This window comes from Geotrypetes seraphini, chromosome 7 (assembly GCF_902459505.1).
Source record: "Geotrypetes seraphini chromosome 7, aGeoSer1.1, whole genome shotgun sequence".
Taxonomy (NCBI): domain Eukaryota; kingdom Metazoa; phylum Chordata; class Amphibia; order Gymnophiona; family Dermophiidae; genus Geotrypetes; species Geotrypetes seraphini.
The window spans coordinates 83,849,248-83,865,382 of NC_047090.1; the positions used below are offsets into that span (position 1 = coordinate 83,849,248).

General features: G+C 42.3%; 1 protein-coding gene across 2 annotated transcripts in view; it reads right to left on the reverse strand.

Annotated features, from left to right (window-relative positions):
* The window catches only part of HEATR5A (HEAT repeat containing 5A), a 257,530-nt gene that overhangs the window by 191,020 nt on the left and 50,375 nt on the right, over positions 1–16,135 (reverse strand). For both annotated transcript variants that reach the window (XM_033952160.1, XM_033952161.1), the window contains exon 8: positions 465–714. In XM_033952160.1, coding sequence (XP_033808051.1) covers positions 465–714 — 250 coding nt within the window. The remainder of the gene's footprint in view (positions 1–464; positions 715–16,135) is intronic.

The following is a 16,135-nucleotide window of genomic DNA, read 5'->3' on the forward strand; positions in this document are numbered from 1 at the left end:
GGTACCCAGATAAGTTCAGTGACCACTTATGACATGGATATTCAATGTCAGTGCCTGGATCAGGCCTAGCTGACTAATGAAGGCTGGATATTGGGCCCATGTATGTCTCTGGAGAGTGCAGCTTTGAAAGATAACCAATGATTCAAGAAAAACATGGCAAAAACCTTTTCTTTTTAACCACCCCCTTCTCCCCAAACCAACCAACCAGAACAAGCAGTATTATTTTGAGGGTAAAAAAAAAAAAAAAACAACCACTTTCCCACAGGCTCAAAATAGCTCCAGATCTTTAGTATTTTATTCTCTGATAAAAGTATCTTATGTTTGGATTTTTTTTTTGCTATAAATGAATTATCCCCACCTCCATTTCCTCAAGTGTAAGCCGCAGATATGGTATGTTGTTATTAGTTTTGGAAATTCTTTTTCTGCACTCTCCTTTGAGAACATTTATAGTATGAATCCCATACCTACGACTTTCTTTAATTTCCATATGGCTTGGCACATCTCCTTGGCAGCAGCAATTTGAGCTTTTTCCCCAAGAAGTCCCCCCACTGTTGCTCGTAGGATGAAGGAAATGCAGCGACGAGAGCAGATTGCATCTGTCTGCGACTGCGTTACTTTGGGGTGAGACACCAAATCCAGAATGTGCGAAAGTAAGGCAGAAAAATTCCTTTCAAGCCACTGTCCTCCTAGAGTTGAAACAAATATCACGTATGCCTATAAGAGATATTTGAAGAAAATAAGTATTAAAAGGATGCAACAAGTATTTAGTATTGACTAGCATGGAGGACATTAGCTGTCTCAAACGCATCTTACATTCCTAACACTATAGAAACATACAGGCAGTCATATCCGAAGTGGTTTTCCAGCAACCTGTTTCATGATATAGCAGGATAGCACTGAAGAAGGAACCCATTACTGAGTTCTGCATCAAACTACGGTTATTATGGTAATTAAAAGATTTTCTTCCAGTAGGGGAATTTCAAACCGTAATCAGTGCAATTATAACACCAATTTTGGACTACTGCAAACCTGGGGTTACCAAAATATGTAGTTTGTGCCTTGCAATTAGTCCAAAACACAGCTGCACGATTGATTGTCAACGTTGCCCAATTTGAACGTTACACCGATTTTTGGTTCGGTTGCACTGGTTGCCTGTGCATGCCCAAATTGAACTCAAGGTGCTTTGTTTGATCTATAAATTAGTTCATTTCCAATGTCCCTCAGTAGTAGTAAGTGGCATCCTCATTGAATATCAACCGGTGAGGAATTTGTGATCAGAGAATCAACCGTGTTTGGAGGAACCCTCCTTGAAACAGGTGAAATCAGGGGTCGGTCGGTGAACAATATTAGCAGTTCAGGGTGCAGCAATATGGAACGATCTGTCTCTTGATGTAAAGAAAGGATCAACTTTACCAAGGGCTCTTTTTACAAAGCCACGCTAGCGGCTTTAGCGCGCGGGACTTTTCATCACGCGCTGGCCGAAAAACTACCGCCGGATCAAGAGGAGGCAGTAGCGGCTAGCGCGGCCGGCGGTTTAGCATGCATTAAACCGCTAGCGCGGCTTTGTAAAAGGAGCCCTAAATTTTAGGAAGTTACTGAAGACAGAGTTATTCAGACGCAGCTTTTCTTCCTGATTTTTTTGGGACAGTAAGACGGTTATTTAGCAAGCAGTTATTTTATAGTGCTGTTGTACAATATGTGTGATATTTTGTTGTTTGTGTTTTAACTATGAATGCTATTCTATAACTCGCACAGAACTAAGAATGGTGTGACTAATAAATTTTTAAATAAATAAATAAAAATCAGATAAATCTTGAGGAGGCACATGGGCAGTATTAAAAGTCATAAAAAGGCAGAACTGGACCCCGGGATTCTGATCCCAAGGAAAGGAGCAGAGGGTAAATGGACTTCAGAACCCTTTTTAATAGCAACCAATAATAAAATCCAGGTGCAAAGCAGTCTTAGGGCTCCTTTTATCAAGCCGCGCTAGCGGTTTAACGTGCGCCAAACTGCCGGCCGCACTAGCTGCTACCGCCTCCTCTTGAGCAGGCGGTAGTTTTTGGCCAGCGCGGGGGTTGCCGCGTGATGAAAAGTCGCACACGTTAACCCCGCTAGCGCGGCTTGATAAAAGTAGCCCTTGGTCAATCATAAAAGCATGAAAACATAATGCATATCATGGACTCGACACAGCCCGTGTTTCGGCTAGGATGCCTGCATCAGGAGTCCTGGAACATACAAAAATATAAGATATAGATATAAAACAAAACAAGAATAATATGAATGATACAAAAATATGAATTATATATAAAAGGGACATACATATCCAAGAAAGGTTAGTGACAAACCAACAACGAAATCCAAATCCGTAAATATGCTATAAGAAGTGAGCAAAAAACATACTTAAACTGTTGTACACAAGGTCATATGTATGAATATCTCATCAACACCATGAAAACAATGAAACAATAAAATCCGTCATACAGAATTGTGTAAACTGTCAATGAATAAAGCAATAGCCAACAAGATGTTACAAAATAAAACAATGTTGCATGCACTCAAACTGTATGTAAGGAGGACAATGCAAGTGTGACAAGAAGAAATAAATTGGGGAACTCACAATGTGTGTTGTAAAACTAAAAATAAGGGGTTCGCAATGCATGTTGTAAAAAAGCCAACCAACAGTGCAAAGAGATAATCCAGGAAAAAACAAAATACAGATAAAAACAAAGTTTATAAGGATTCCTTACCGGACTTAAGTAAAAGTGAATGTAATCTGGCCAATTTTAAAATCTGTATTCTAAAAAGGATAGTATAAAAAAAACCTAGACAATAGAAACCCCCTCTTTTACTAAGGTGAGCTAATTGATTTAGCGCACACTAAACGCTAATGCGTCCATAGACTAACATGCACGCGTTAGCGTTTAGCGTGCGCTAAATCGATTTGTGTACCTTAGCAAGGGAGGGCCTAAGTAAAACGATATTCAACACACTGGCTTATGGCGAAAGCAAAAATAAAAAGAAGAAGGTAAAAGTGATAGTATTAAAAGTAAAAAAGAATAAGAAACTGGATTAGGAGATGAAAGTACAGGATCTTCAGAGGACCTGACCTAGCGGATCCATTCCGAAACTATATGGCCTGTGGCATGTACTCATAAAAGTGTGCAGCATCGGGCGTGTAAAAACACCTATCAAAATATAAATAAAGCATTGAAGGGATGGGTAAACAAACTAAAATCCAAAATAAACATTCAGCAAGCTCAAGTAAAAGGAAGCAAAAACCCTGAAAGGACTTACCAAGATCAAAGCTGCTTTGTCCTAAAGAGCTACTTCTGAACCAAAGTTCAACAAACGTCAGTAGATGCTGACTCCCTTATGAATATGGTGGCGATTGGCGACATAACATGAAGTCATGTCTTTTTCTTATCGTGAGATATGGGGCCCATTAGAATCAATGATGGTAAACAGCAGCAGTCAAAAAAAGTGGAAAACATACAACATCTGAATAACATGAAATCTGAATTGTCATGAAATTTAAAATTTAAAAAAAGGAAAATTTAAAATAAAAAAGGGAAGGCGGTGGTTTGTTAAATATATATAAATATATATATATCTAAATAAGAGGCCACATTGCTATTGTCTGTCCAGCGTGAGAAGAGGATATTAAATTTAATTAAATATTGTAGACTTTGGTATATTGTTCCGATCTCAGTAACTGTAGATCTACGTTGCACCCGCACCATCTTGTGGTCAATTGCTGAATTGCACAAAATTTTAGATCTTCAATTGTATGTCCTGCAAAGATCCAGTGTTGTACCAAGGGTGCCGTGGTGATGTTCCTGAGGATACAACTCTTATGTTTGAAAATCCTTGTCTTCAGCATTCTTTTGGTTTTGCCAACGTATATTAAACTGCAAGGCAAGTTATCTCTATAATAAAACCCTAAGCCATGCATGCGCACTTCTACTTGCATGTTCCGTATGTCCGTGGCCTGAAGAAGTGCGTATGCGTGACTACAACTGCCCCACACTCGCGGTCCTGTTTGCATTCCAATGGTAGCAACTGAATGGTGGAGAGCAGCCCCGCTCCGCCCGTTGACCTTCCACAAACCTCCCGGCTTCAGCAGCGTAGGCAGCACCAGTGGCAGCAACTGAATGGTGGAGAGCTGCCCCGCTCTGCCCGTTGACCCTCCACAAACCTCCCGGCTCCAGCGGCGTAGGCAGCACCAGTGGCAGCAACTGAGTGGTGGAGAGCAGCCACGCTCCACCCGTTGACCCTCCACAAACCTCCCGGCTCCAGCGGCGTAGGTAGCACTATAAACACGCTGCTTCGCGCCCTTCTACTGCCAATTTCCTCTGCCGCGTCTCTGATGACATCATCGGAGACAGACGCGGGAGAGGAAATCGGCAGCAGAAGGCCGCGAAGCAACGTGTTTAAAGTGCTGCCTACGGGGCTGGAGCCTGGAGGTTTGTCGGCGGTGGGAGAGTCAGGAGCAGGCCAGATCAAGCAGGACAACGGCAGTAAAAGAAGGGGGAGGGGCCGAACGGAGCAGGGAAGGGTAAGGGAAGAGAAGGGAAAGGGGGATGGGGGAAAATGCTGCTACTGCTACACAGGGACTTGGAGGGGAAGGGAAATACCGCTGCTGCTTCTGCACAGGAAAGGGGGGGGATAGGAGGGAAATGCTGTTGCTACTGCATAGGGAAGTGGGATGGAAATGCTGCTGCACAGGGAAATGGGGAAAAATGACAGACAGCAGGAGGGAGGGAGACAGAAAGAAAGAAAGAAAGACACAGGGGCAGGGAGAGTGACAGAAAGACAGAGAAAGGGGGTCAGGGAGAGAAAAAGAGTCAGTGGGAGGGAGACAGATAAACATATATTCTAGCACCCATTAATGTAACGTGCTTAATGACTAGATAATAAAACCCTAAGCGGTGCATGCACACTCCTACCTGCGTGTTCCGTATATCTGTGACCGGAAGGAGTGCACATGCGCGCCTACAACTGCCCCACACTCGCGAAGGGAGAAGATACAGAAACAAAGAAAGACTGACAGATAGCCAGGGAGAGAGACAGTAAGACAGGGGGCCAGGGAAGAGACAGAGACACACAGGGGGACAGAGACAGAAAGAAAGGGGGGAGGGAGAGAGATAAAAAACATAAAGTAAGAAAGAAAGAAACGCCTCAGTGACCCATTGTGCTAAAAGTCTACACATCTATTCTAGCACCCGTTAATGTAACAGGCTTAAACACTAGTTATGTATATAACTTGTTTCGATGTGCAATTTATATTCTGGTATAGTGGAAAAACAAAATCTTTTATCAGGTTTGAAAAATGGACAGAGTAAGCACATGCTTACACACTGAACAGGAACCACAAGGAGTATGGCTGCCTGTCGTGATTGTGGTATCAAGTTGTGGAGATAGAAAGGCCAAGGGAACCAATTTCTCTCTCAAATTGTGATTTCTTGAGTACACAATAGTAAGTTTTTTCTCTCTGAAGCAGTTGTGTTCTTCCAGGATATGCTAGTGTTTTTTAATTATTCTCTGAATTTTATGTGAATGATGCAAGAACCTTAGTGTACATACTAAATATGGTTGTGATTTACTGGCTTGATTGTAGAGTAAGGACTCATGGTCTATTGCAATAGCTTTCTCCAGACTAGTCTCTACACAATCTCTGGGATATCCCCTCTCCATGAATCTTTGGGCTAAATCATCAAAGTCGGAGCATAATTTATGTGCTCTCAGGAACTGTCTGAAAGGCAAATTCTTTTTCAGTTGTCTGTTGTGAAAACTTGAAAAATGTAGATATACATTCTGGTCAGTGGGTTTCTTATATAGCGTTGTATTGAAACCATATCTTGTCTTTTGGATCAAAATGTCCAGGTACGGAATCTCCACTGTGCTATGGCTCATTTTGAATTTCAAATTGATGTTTCTGCTATTTAGCCAGTCCAAAAAAATATGTAAACTTTCCAAATCACCTTGCCATAAAATAAATATGTTGTCAATGGATCTGAAGTACATCTTGACGTTTTCTTCAAATGGAAACTCAGTAAGTAAATTCTCTTCAAAATTAGCTACATACAAATTGGCAATACAGTACTAGGGACCATAATGGCCCCTATAGGTGTGCCCTTAATGTGTTTATAAAATTTACCCTCAAAACAAAAGTAATTCTCTGTCATGGCAATAATAGCCAAAATGATGATAAAGTAAGTGGGAATGCGGAGGTTAGATGTTCTTTTTCTCAGGATGTTCTCAATCATTGCTAGGGCCTCAAGCTGTGGTACATTCATGGATAAAGATTCAATGTCCAAAGTAACAAGAATCATACTTTCAAGATCTCCATTGAATTGTTCCAACAATTGCAACATGTGTGCAGAATCTCTCACATAAGATTTGATTAAGGGGACATGTATTTTCAAAAAGGAATCAACAAATTTAGATAGTGGTTCTAAGACTGACCCTATCTCAGAAATGATTGGACGGCCAAGTGGGTTTCGTGTGGACTTGTGGATTTTAGGTAAAACATAAATGGTTGGGATAATCTTTACCGCGCACTAAAAACGCTAGCACACCTTAGTAAAAGGAGCCCTATGTGTTGGATCGTTCTGTAAAAGGATGTAATAATTGGTGTCCTCTAATTGATGCAAAATTTCTGCTACATACTTCTTGTTTAATATCTTTCTTAAATTCTTCCATCTTTTTCTCTATGTCGGCAGCTACTAAATCAAAATGATCATCTTCTTGTTTTAAAACTGTTATTTTATTTTCAAATTCTTTTTTCAGGATGTCATTTTTTTCTTCGAAGCTTCAACAATCAAAATCATAAGGTCTAATGAACACTTATTAAGAATGGCGCATCAACAATCCAAGAATGTTTGATTATCAGTAAATAATTGTGGCTGCTTCATTATTCCGAGTCCTCTTGGAATCTGTTGGGTGCAGCAATATTGCAAAATGGTTGCATAATGCAACTTGTTACGTACAATATTTTTCTTGAGATTAATTGTGTTCTTCCACAGATCAATCAAAAATCAAGGATTCTGACTCACAACCCAATTTTCATTAGCATGATTCCGAATCCTTTAAAAATTACCAAGTAGGAATTTGTATCTAAAACAACATCCTGAGCTACTGCCTTACAATGACCAGCTGAATTTACTTTAAAAAGTTGGATTCTGGCAGGGAACTTTCCTGAAACCCATCCATATCCACCGTCATGGTTCCCAATGTTCAATGCCAGAAATATAAATAAAAATATCAATCCAAAACTAAGGAAAAAAGCACCTATATCATGTATCTTTCAAGTGTCCCAAAATTTTCAGGTATTCCTTGTGATTTTCAAGTGTCCCAAAATTTCTTTCAAAAGATACAATCTCAAATAGGCCCAGAATTCAGAGGGAAAAAAGGGAGGAGAACAGAGATAAAGTTATTTGTTAAATTAAAAAATAGGGTGGGGTGGGAGGGTGGGAATATTTTATGATTTCTTTGGCTTATGATTAATTGTTGGATATAAGGGAGGGGAGATATTTGATGAAAGATATAATTTGATGATATAATAAGTAATGTTAAAGTATACCATGATTGTATTTTGTGTTATACTTATTGTGAGCTTAAAAAAATGAATAAAGATTTAATTAAAAAAAAAAAAAATAATAAAAAATAGAGCGGCCTTAGCCTGGTTTACCTGGTGTAGATGCAGAAGGGAAACAAAAAAATTGAACCTGATCCCTCCACAAAAAGGACACGCTTTGAGCTTGCAGTCTTAGCGCAGAGATTATCATTGCAATTAATCCAGAAGTCTCTATATAGGATCAACAATGACCCCTGAAGAAGACAATTGTGTCGATACATGGACCATGTTGGGTCCACATGTTTCCAGTGGTTCAGGCCCTAGATGTTTTTATGTGGATTATTTATTTGTCTTACTAAAAAGCATTCATCTTGGACATCGGCCCCCGACTTGAAGGCCATATGAAGGCTTTAGAAGCCTTCACTTCCAAGCAATTTATAGATCAGGATGCTTCTGTTGTGGATCACATGTTCTGAGCAACCCTGCCCTGGTAATGAGCCCCCACCCCCACCCTGAAAACTGCCTAGGCTGGCAACCATCATCAGAAATACTTACATTGGTGATTCTAGATCCCCATCCTTGAGCCAATCCTTCAACAAGAACAAGCAGAACAGACTGGCTATGGTTGCTTGAAATCATGTAGTCAAATCTCATAACTTTGATGTTGAGGCAACTAGTGGGCCAAGAGCGAGTGCTGACGAGAGTATATGGACACACATCCGAGGTATTATCTCTGTGGTTGCTGCCATGGATCCTACGTAAGAACCGTATAATATCAAACTTCAGGAGCCCATAATGAGCATAAGTAGAAATAAAACAAAACCATAAAGGTAAAAAAAATAATACCTTTTTTTATTGGACTAACAATGCAGTTAGTCCAATAAAAAAGGTATTATTTTTTTTCCTCTATGTTTTTGTCTTATTTCTACATATTACCTTGAAGAGTGGACTAAGATGGCCACCACACCATTTCACTTATAATGTAATGTAATGTAATGTAATGTAATTTATTTCTTATATACCGCTACATCCGTTAGGTTCTAAGCGGTTACAGAAAATATACATTAAAATTATAAGTAAGGAAGGTACTTAGAAAATTCCCTCACTGTCCCGAAGGCTCACAATCTAACTAAAGCACCTAAAGAGAATAGAGAAGTGAGAAGTACAGATAGAGGAAAGAATAAGAAATAAACATTCTAACAAGATTGTATTGAATTGAGTATTTTAGAAGGCAAAAAGAGAGGATAGAGAGGTATAGATGCAGAAGGGGAACCGTAAAACAATGAATTTTGGAGAATTTAAATAGTAGAATAATGAGCATAAAAACCAGGTTTTTCGATTTCATGGGACTGGAAGCAAGATCTTCCTCTACTGAGTGCTAAACTAGATCCTCAAATATTCTACAAAACATTCTGAGAGTGTTAGAGACATCCCTGCAGCACACTACTGGTTATGCCCCATTCCTCAGAGGAAACACCATTTCTCACTGTTCTTTATTGCCTTCCACTCCTATCAAAGAAGCATTGCAGAAGCTCTTATGAGTGTATTCTTTTAATTATTTGCCTTCTGAAGAGAATCCTAAAGCAGGGGTGTCCAACCTGCGGCCCTGTGAAGTATTTTGTGCGGCCCTGGTTGAGGGCGATGCAGTGTTTTCCTCTGCTGGCCCCGGGTATTTACCATCTTGCCAGCTCCCTCCTCTGTCTTGCTGCAGCGTTTGCGCGTTTGTGCAGTCCCAGAAAATTTTTTTCAGCCCATGCGGCCCAGGGAAGCCAAAAGGTTGGACACCCCTGTCCTAAAGGAAATCAAGTCTAAGAAGTGGTATTCAATGGGTTAAACAACCTCTGCTGCTCTGTACATAATAAGAAAAAGCTATTATGCTAATTTGCATTTGTTATGCGGCCTGCAGTAGTCTTTTCACATCTGTTACAAGACTAAAATTAAATTCCATGGAAACAAATTCTTGCTGTTTACCACCAATGGTAATGAGTGGAATCCCAACACTAACAAGGTTCTAATTGCTTTGAAATATTGATAGAGAGTTACAGGAATTTAATCTCATTGATGTAAACATATCTGAAAAAGCAATTATAAAAAGACCCATTGCCAGGGATCCATCAAGGATCAGTATAGTGGGTTAGCACATTTCTAATCCCTCCCCCTCCCCCTTCACTAAAACTGTCTTTTGCTGCTGAACTCCAACATGAACGCCACCAGGCAGGACTGAGAAATGCTGGGCCTAATAATACAGTCAAAAGAGGGAAATATTGATCTGTATGGGATTAGGTCCAAGAAAACAAATGAGAAGCTAATCCAAAAGATCCAGGAGACAAAAAACAGAAGATCAGAATAGAGGTTCAAAACCACCAATGCAACATTTATTCACCACATAAAATCATAAATATATAAATAACTAAAAACCCGACAAGACCATGTTTCACCCTCATAAGAGCTGCATCAGGGGCTATAAAAACTGACAAAACCCCCCAAATCCCAATATATTATTGGTATAGTCACAATAAATTTATTCTCAATAAATTTATTGTGAATGTACCAATAACCCCCCTCTTTTACAAAGGCACGCTAAGCATCTTAGCGCGCACTAACTGATTTAGCGTGTGTTAAACACTAACACACACATAGTCTATGGATGTGTTTAGCGCACGCTAAATTAGTTAGTGTGTGTTAAATCAGTTAGCACGCGCTAAGACGCTTAGCACACCTTTGTAAAAGGACCCCTATATTACTGATACATTCATAATAAATGATCCAATCAAAAACATAGGAACATAAAATCACAGACTGTGCTAATGAATAAGATCACATAAAAGTTATTAAAATGTACCCAAAACGTGTCATTTAACAGGTATTACCTATTGGCAATAGCTGTAAAATATTAATGAAACAGTCATTAGACATTTGTGGAATATCTCCCAAATCAGTTATAAAACTTAAGACTGTAGAATCAGCCAGTCTAAAAAACACATACCTTCTTTCCTCTCCCTTGCAAACTGCAACTGTGGTGAAACTGTTATCAGGTAAAGGACTATAATTAAAAAGTCCAGTGTGCCAGGGTCAATGGTCATATAAATTATGAGTTAATTAAGGATACCTAGTTCAACAAGTGAGGCTAAGAGGTTGTACAAGGTAGAATGCCTCAATAATATAAAGCCAAAATATACAAAGCATTGGTCAAACTCAGACCTGCTGAACTGGGCTTAAAAAAGGAATGATTTACAAACAACAGAAAGACAAAACCCAATTATAATTTTTTGTAAAAACTTAAAATCGAATTGATATGGGAGCACTTAAAATTGAAGCAATAAAAATATAGTCAAGACCAATTTGGAATCATAAATCCACACATGTCCCATAAACAGATATCCTAATATACAGAAATCCTTGAAATCATTCAGGTTTCAAATACTTTGGTACCAACAAACAGAAATTCCTGCAATCTAACATAATTCAAATAATGTGTATAGAAATCCTAAATCCTCCACTCTCCTTAACAGACAGATGTCCTTAATAAACAGGAATCCTTGCAGTCTTTCATGGTTCAAACCATTTGGCACCAACAGAAATTCATGTAATCTAACATACCGTAATTCAGATTATTTGTTTATCCACAAATGTCCTCAATAAGCAGGAATCCCTGCAACCTCTAAAAAACTAGATACAGTAAGTCCATTTCCATATACAGACCTAAAGAGTTTATTGTCTGAAATTTAAAGATAAAGCTTTGTTCAACTCTCAGTAGAAGTTGATGTTTGTTGCCTCCTCCTCATTACTTCTGGGGTATCTGTACTCTTCAAAAGCATGGCCAGTTTCAATTGTGTGTTCCATAAGTAGTTTGTCTTTAATTTTCCTCTTAATAATAATAATAATAATAATGGTTTATATACCGCAGGACCGTGAAGTTCTATGCGGTTTACAATGATTATAGAAAAATGTTACAAATTGAATAGAATTGACATAGTTAATATCTATTGTTTAGCAGTTCTAGAGGGCTGGTATTGAGAGAGAGATTGTGCAAATCAGTTTCCCATGTACTTTAGAGGTATGTTTTTAAAGTACATAGGAAACTGATTCGTACAATGGCATGCTTCTGTTCAATAATCCTCAGACTGAGTCTCCTTTTTGTCTTCCAAGTTTTAATAAAAATTTGATGCAATGCTTATAAACTTTCAAAGCGATTTACATAATAGTAAAATCAGGGACAGACCAACAACATTCAATAAATGACATCAACATGACTTACTAGAGGTACAGGGAGGGATAGAACTACAAAATTATTATAGAAAAGTACATAAAAACGGATAAGCACAATAGGGCAGGGGTTAAGCGATTAAAAACAATTGTTTGGCTGCCATGATACAAATTTCATTCTTGTGACTTCTGCAGCCTAAGAATTAAGTGACTAGTATATTAGTTCTCGAAGGCACCTCTGAAAAAGAAACTCTTCAGGGAGCTCTTGAATCTTTCTAGCATAGACTCTCTAATATAGGCTGGTAGAAGGTTCTATGTTTGTGGGGTAGTGCCATGAAAATGTCTGAGCACCTTGTATTGATTATTTTTAAGGATGGTATTCTAAAAGATGATGATCTGTTGCTCTTAATATCCTAGGGGGGGAATAAGGAGTGAGAAATTTGTTGAGAAATGCAGGTTGTTTTGATTGACGGATTTTAAATGTTAAGAATGCCAACTTAAATGTTATTTTATGGGGCACTGGGAGTAAGTGGGCATTTTTTAGGAGAGACATAAAGTGGTCACATTTCCTTGATTATCCCAGGACAAGCAGGCAGCATATTCTCTACATGTGGATGACGTCACCGACGGAGCCCCCTAGCGGACGTTTTCGCAAGCAGACTTGCTTGAAGACCTTCAAGCCTGCGATTGGCCCGCACATGCGCGCGAGCCCCTCCCGCCCGGTCTAGGGCATACGTCTCCTCAGCGTGTCCTCAGTTTTCTGTTTTCCGCAGAGCCAGAAGCACTGCTCCCTTGCTTTGTGCGATATCGTTGTCCCTCTTGCACCGCGGCTTGTTTGGTTAGTTTCTTTTGAGTTGCTGTGCTTGCGTCTGGTTTTTTTCTTCTTTTTATTTGTTTTTTGGTTCGTACCTTTTTGACTGGGATCCCGGTCTTACTCTGGCCACCTGGCCTCACGGGGCCGCGGCCGTCTTTTTTCTTATGTCCCGGCCTCGTTCCAGGTTTAAAAACCGTACTAAGTGCAACCGGGTTATCTCCATCATCGACTCTCATCGTTGGTGTGTGGAGTGCCTGGGTGTAGAGTACTGCGCTGAGTCGTGCCCCCGTTGTGTGACTTTGCAACCGCAGGCTCTTTGGAGAGTGGCCAAGATTCTCCAACTCCTTGGCCCCATGGATCCTGCGGGACAGGCCTCGAGCTCGGCCTCGGCACCCTTGTTGGGCACTTCAGCCTCGAAGTCCTCGGCCTCGAAGGCTCCGGCCTCGGCCCCTCCTGTTACTCTGGCCTCAGGTACCTCTTTCCTCCTCAGGTGTGCCGGCAAAGAAGCCTACCTCCGAGTCTCATGCCAGTGCCGCCTTGTCGGCATCTTCGAGACATCACTCTAAGCGTGCCTCCTCACTTAGGGAATACTCTTCCTCGAAGTCGCCCCCAAAGGAGCGCACGCCTGCACCTAAGACCCAACCACCTTTGATCTCGGTGCCTATGTTCGAGGACATGCTTAAGGCTATTCTTACCACGCAGCTTTCCTCGGTGGTGAGCCAACTGGTCCCGACTTTGACGCCTCTGACCTCGGTCTCGACCCAGTCTCCGTCTGACCAGCCTGAGCCACCCTTCGTTTCTCGAGGCCCTGCCCGCAAGACTCGCTGGGTTCCCTCGAGTGATTCTTCAACCCCAGAATCACCTGTAACTTTTTGAGGTTCCAGACCAGGGGGTCGTTTTTCCCCCGCTACTTTGTCGAGGTTTGCCCCTCCTAAGAAGCCACGGGCTTCTCCACCCCTGACATCGGGAGTTTCGCCTCCTCGAGGAGACCCTCTCCCAGCTCAGCCTCTATATTTTCCAGGTGACCTACGATGCCTTCGAGTTGTCCTCGAGGGTCACGGCCTTTGCGGTCGCCATGCGTCGCCTCGCTTGGCTCCATCTTGTGGATATGGATCCGAATCTACATGATCAGCTTGCCAATCTCCCGTGTGTGGGTCATGAGCTCTTCGATGAATCTATCGAAGCGGCCACCAAGCGCCTATCGGATCACAAATGGTACTTTGCCTCTCTGGTGAAACTTAAACCGAAGGCCCCCCGGCTCGGCAATACAACATTCCTCTCCGGAGGTATCCGCAGAAATCTACTCCTGCGTTCTCCCGGCCTCCTTCGAAGTGGCCTTAACAACAGCAGCAACATCAAACTAAGGTCCCGGTGAAGACTGGGCCATGTTTTTGACAATTCCGGTCCGAGCCTTCGGGCTCCCTTCCTCATGGAGCCTTTCCCCCTCCCCATCGGGGATCATCTCCATCATTTCTATGCCCAGTGGGAAGGTCTTACCAACGACAGTTGGATGCTCTCCATCATCCAGGAGGGGTACTCCCTTCACTTCAGTTGCGTACCCCCAGACCTACCTCCAAGAGAGTTTCCTTCTGCTCGGTCTCAGCTGCCTCTCCTTTTGCAGGAAGCTCAGGCCCTTCTTCATCTTCGGGCGGTAGAGGAGGTTCCTCTGGACCAATGGAACACCGAATTTTATTACCGGTACTTTCTGGTACCCAAGAAGACGGGGGATCTGCGTCCAATCCTGGACCTCTGTGCTCTGAACAAGTTTCTGGTCAGGGAATGGTTCAGAATGCTCACCCTTCCTACTTTGTACCCCCTCTTGGATGAGGGGGACTGGCTGTGCTCACAGGACCTCAAGGAGGCATACACGCACATTCCGATACACCCGGCCTCTTGTCGGTATCTGAGATTCCGGGTGGGGGATCTCCATCTCCAGTATCGTGTTCTTCCCTTTGGCCTGGCGGCCTCTCCGAGGGTCTTCACAAAATGTCTCGTGGTGGTTGCTGCGGCCCTGCGTCTCTGCGGCCTGCAGGTGTTTCCCTACCTCGACGACTGGTTGATCAAAGCGTCTTCTTGCCACGAAGTTCTGCGAGCGATGAATCAAACCATCGGCGGCGGTGATCAGCGGTGTGCCGCAGGGCTCGGTACTGGGACCGATCCTATTCAACATCTTCGTTAGGGACTTGGCTAAAGGGCTTTGAGGTAAAATTACGTTATTCGCCGATGACGCCAAATTATGCAATATAGTAGACGTGAACACAACAGACAAAAGCACGGTGCCTAATAAAAGCTCAATGCCCGACAATATGAAGCATGACCTACTCCTGCTAGAGCATTGGTCCAAGACCTGGCAACTAAGTTTCAATGTCAAAAAATGCAAGGTCATGCACCTTGGCAGCAGAAATCCATGCAGGTCTTACACCCTTGATGGTGAGACCCTAGCAAGGACTGTAGCAGAACGGGACTTGGGGGTAATCATTAGTGAAGACATGAAGATGGCCAACCAAGTGGAGAAAGCTTCGTCCAAGGCTAGACAAATCATCGGCTGTATCCGTAGAAGTTTTGTCAACCGTAAGCCCGAGGTCATAATGCCATTGTACAAATCCATGGTGAGACCCCATCTGGAATACTGTGTACAATTCTGGAGGCCACATTACCACAAAGATGTGCTGAGAGTTAAGTCAATTCAGCGAATGGCCACCGGATGGTCTCAGGACTCAAGGATCTCCCGTATGAGGAATGGCTGGATAAACTGCAGCTATACTCACTTGAGGAATGCAGAGAGAGGGGAGACACGATAGAGACATTCAAATATGTCACGGGCCGTATCGAAGTGGAGGAAGATATCTTCTTTCTCAAGGGTCCCACGGCAACAAGAGGGCATCCATTGAAACTCAGGGGTGGGAAATTTCATGGAGATACCAGAAAATATTTCTTCACCGAAAGGGTTGTTGATCGCTGGAACAATCTTCCGCTACAGGTAATTGAGGCCAGCAGCGTGCCAGATTTTAAGACAAAATGGGATTGGCACGTGGGTTCTCTTCATAGAGGAAGGTAAGGGTGGGTCATTAGTGTGGGCAGACTAGATGGGTCGAGGCCCTTTTCTGCCGTCAGTTTCTATGTTTCTATCTTGCTCCTTCAGAGCCTCGGCTTCGAGGTGAACCTCTCCAAGTCTCAGCTCTGTCCGTCTCAGTCTCTGGAATTCATCGGAGCGGTCCTGGACACGGCTCGTCTCCGCTCCTTCTTGCCTCAGCCTCGACAGGAAGCCCTTGTTCGCTTATGCCGGAGAGTAGCCCATCTGTCTTCGGCCCCGGCTCGGCTCATGATGGTCCTCTTAGGTCACATGGCCTCCACGGTTCACGTGACTCCTTTTGCCAGACTTTACCTCCATATTCCTCAATGGACTCTAGCGTCCCAATGGAACCAGGATCGGGACCCTGTCTCTCGACTCATTGTCGTGACTCCTTTGTTGGTGGATGCTCTCTTCCAATCTTTCAAGAGGTTTTCTGTTTCATGCTCCTCCTCCGCAGAATGTCCTG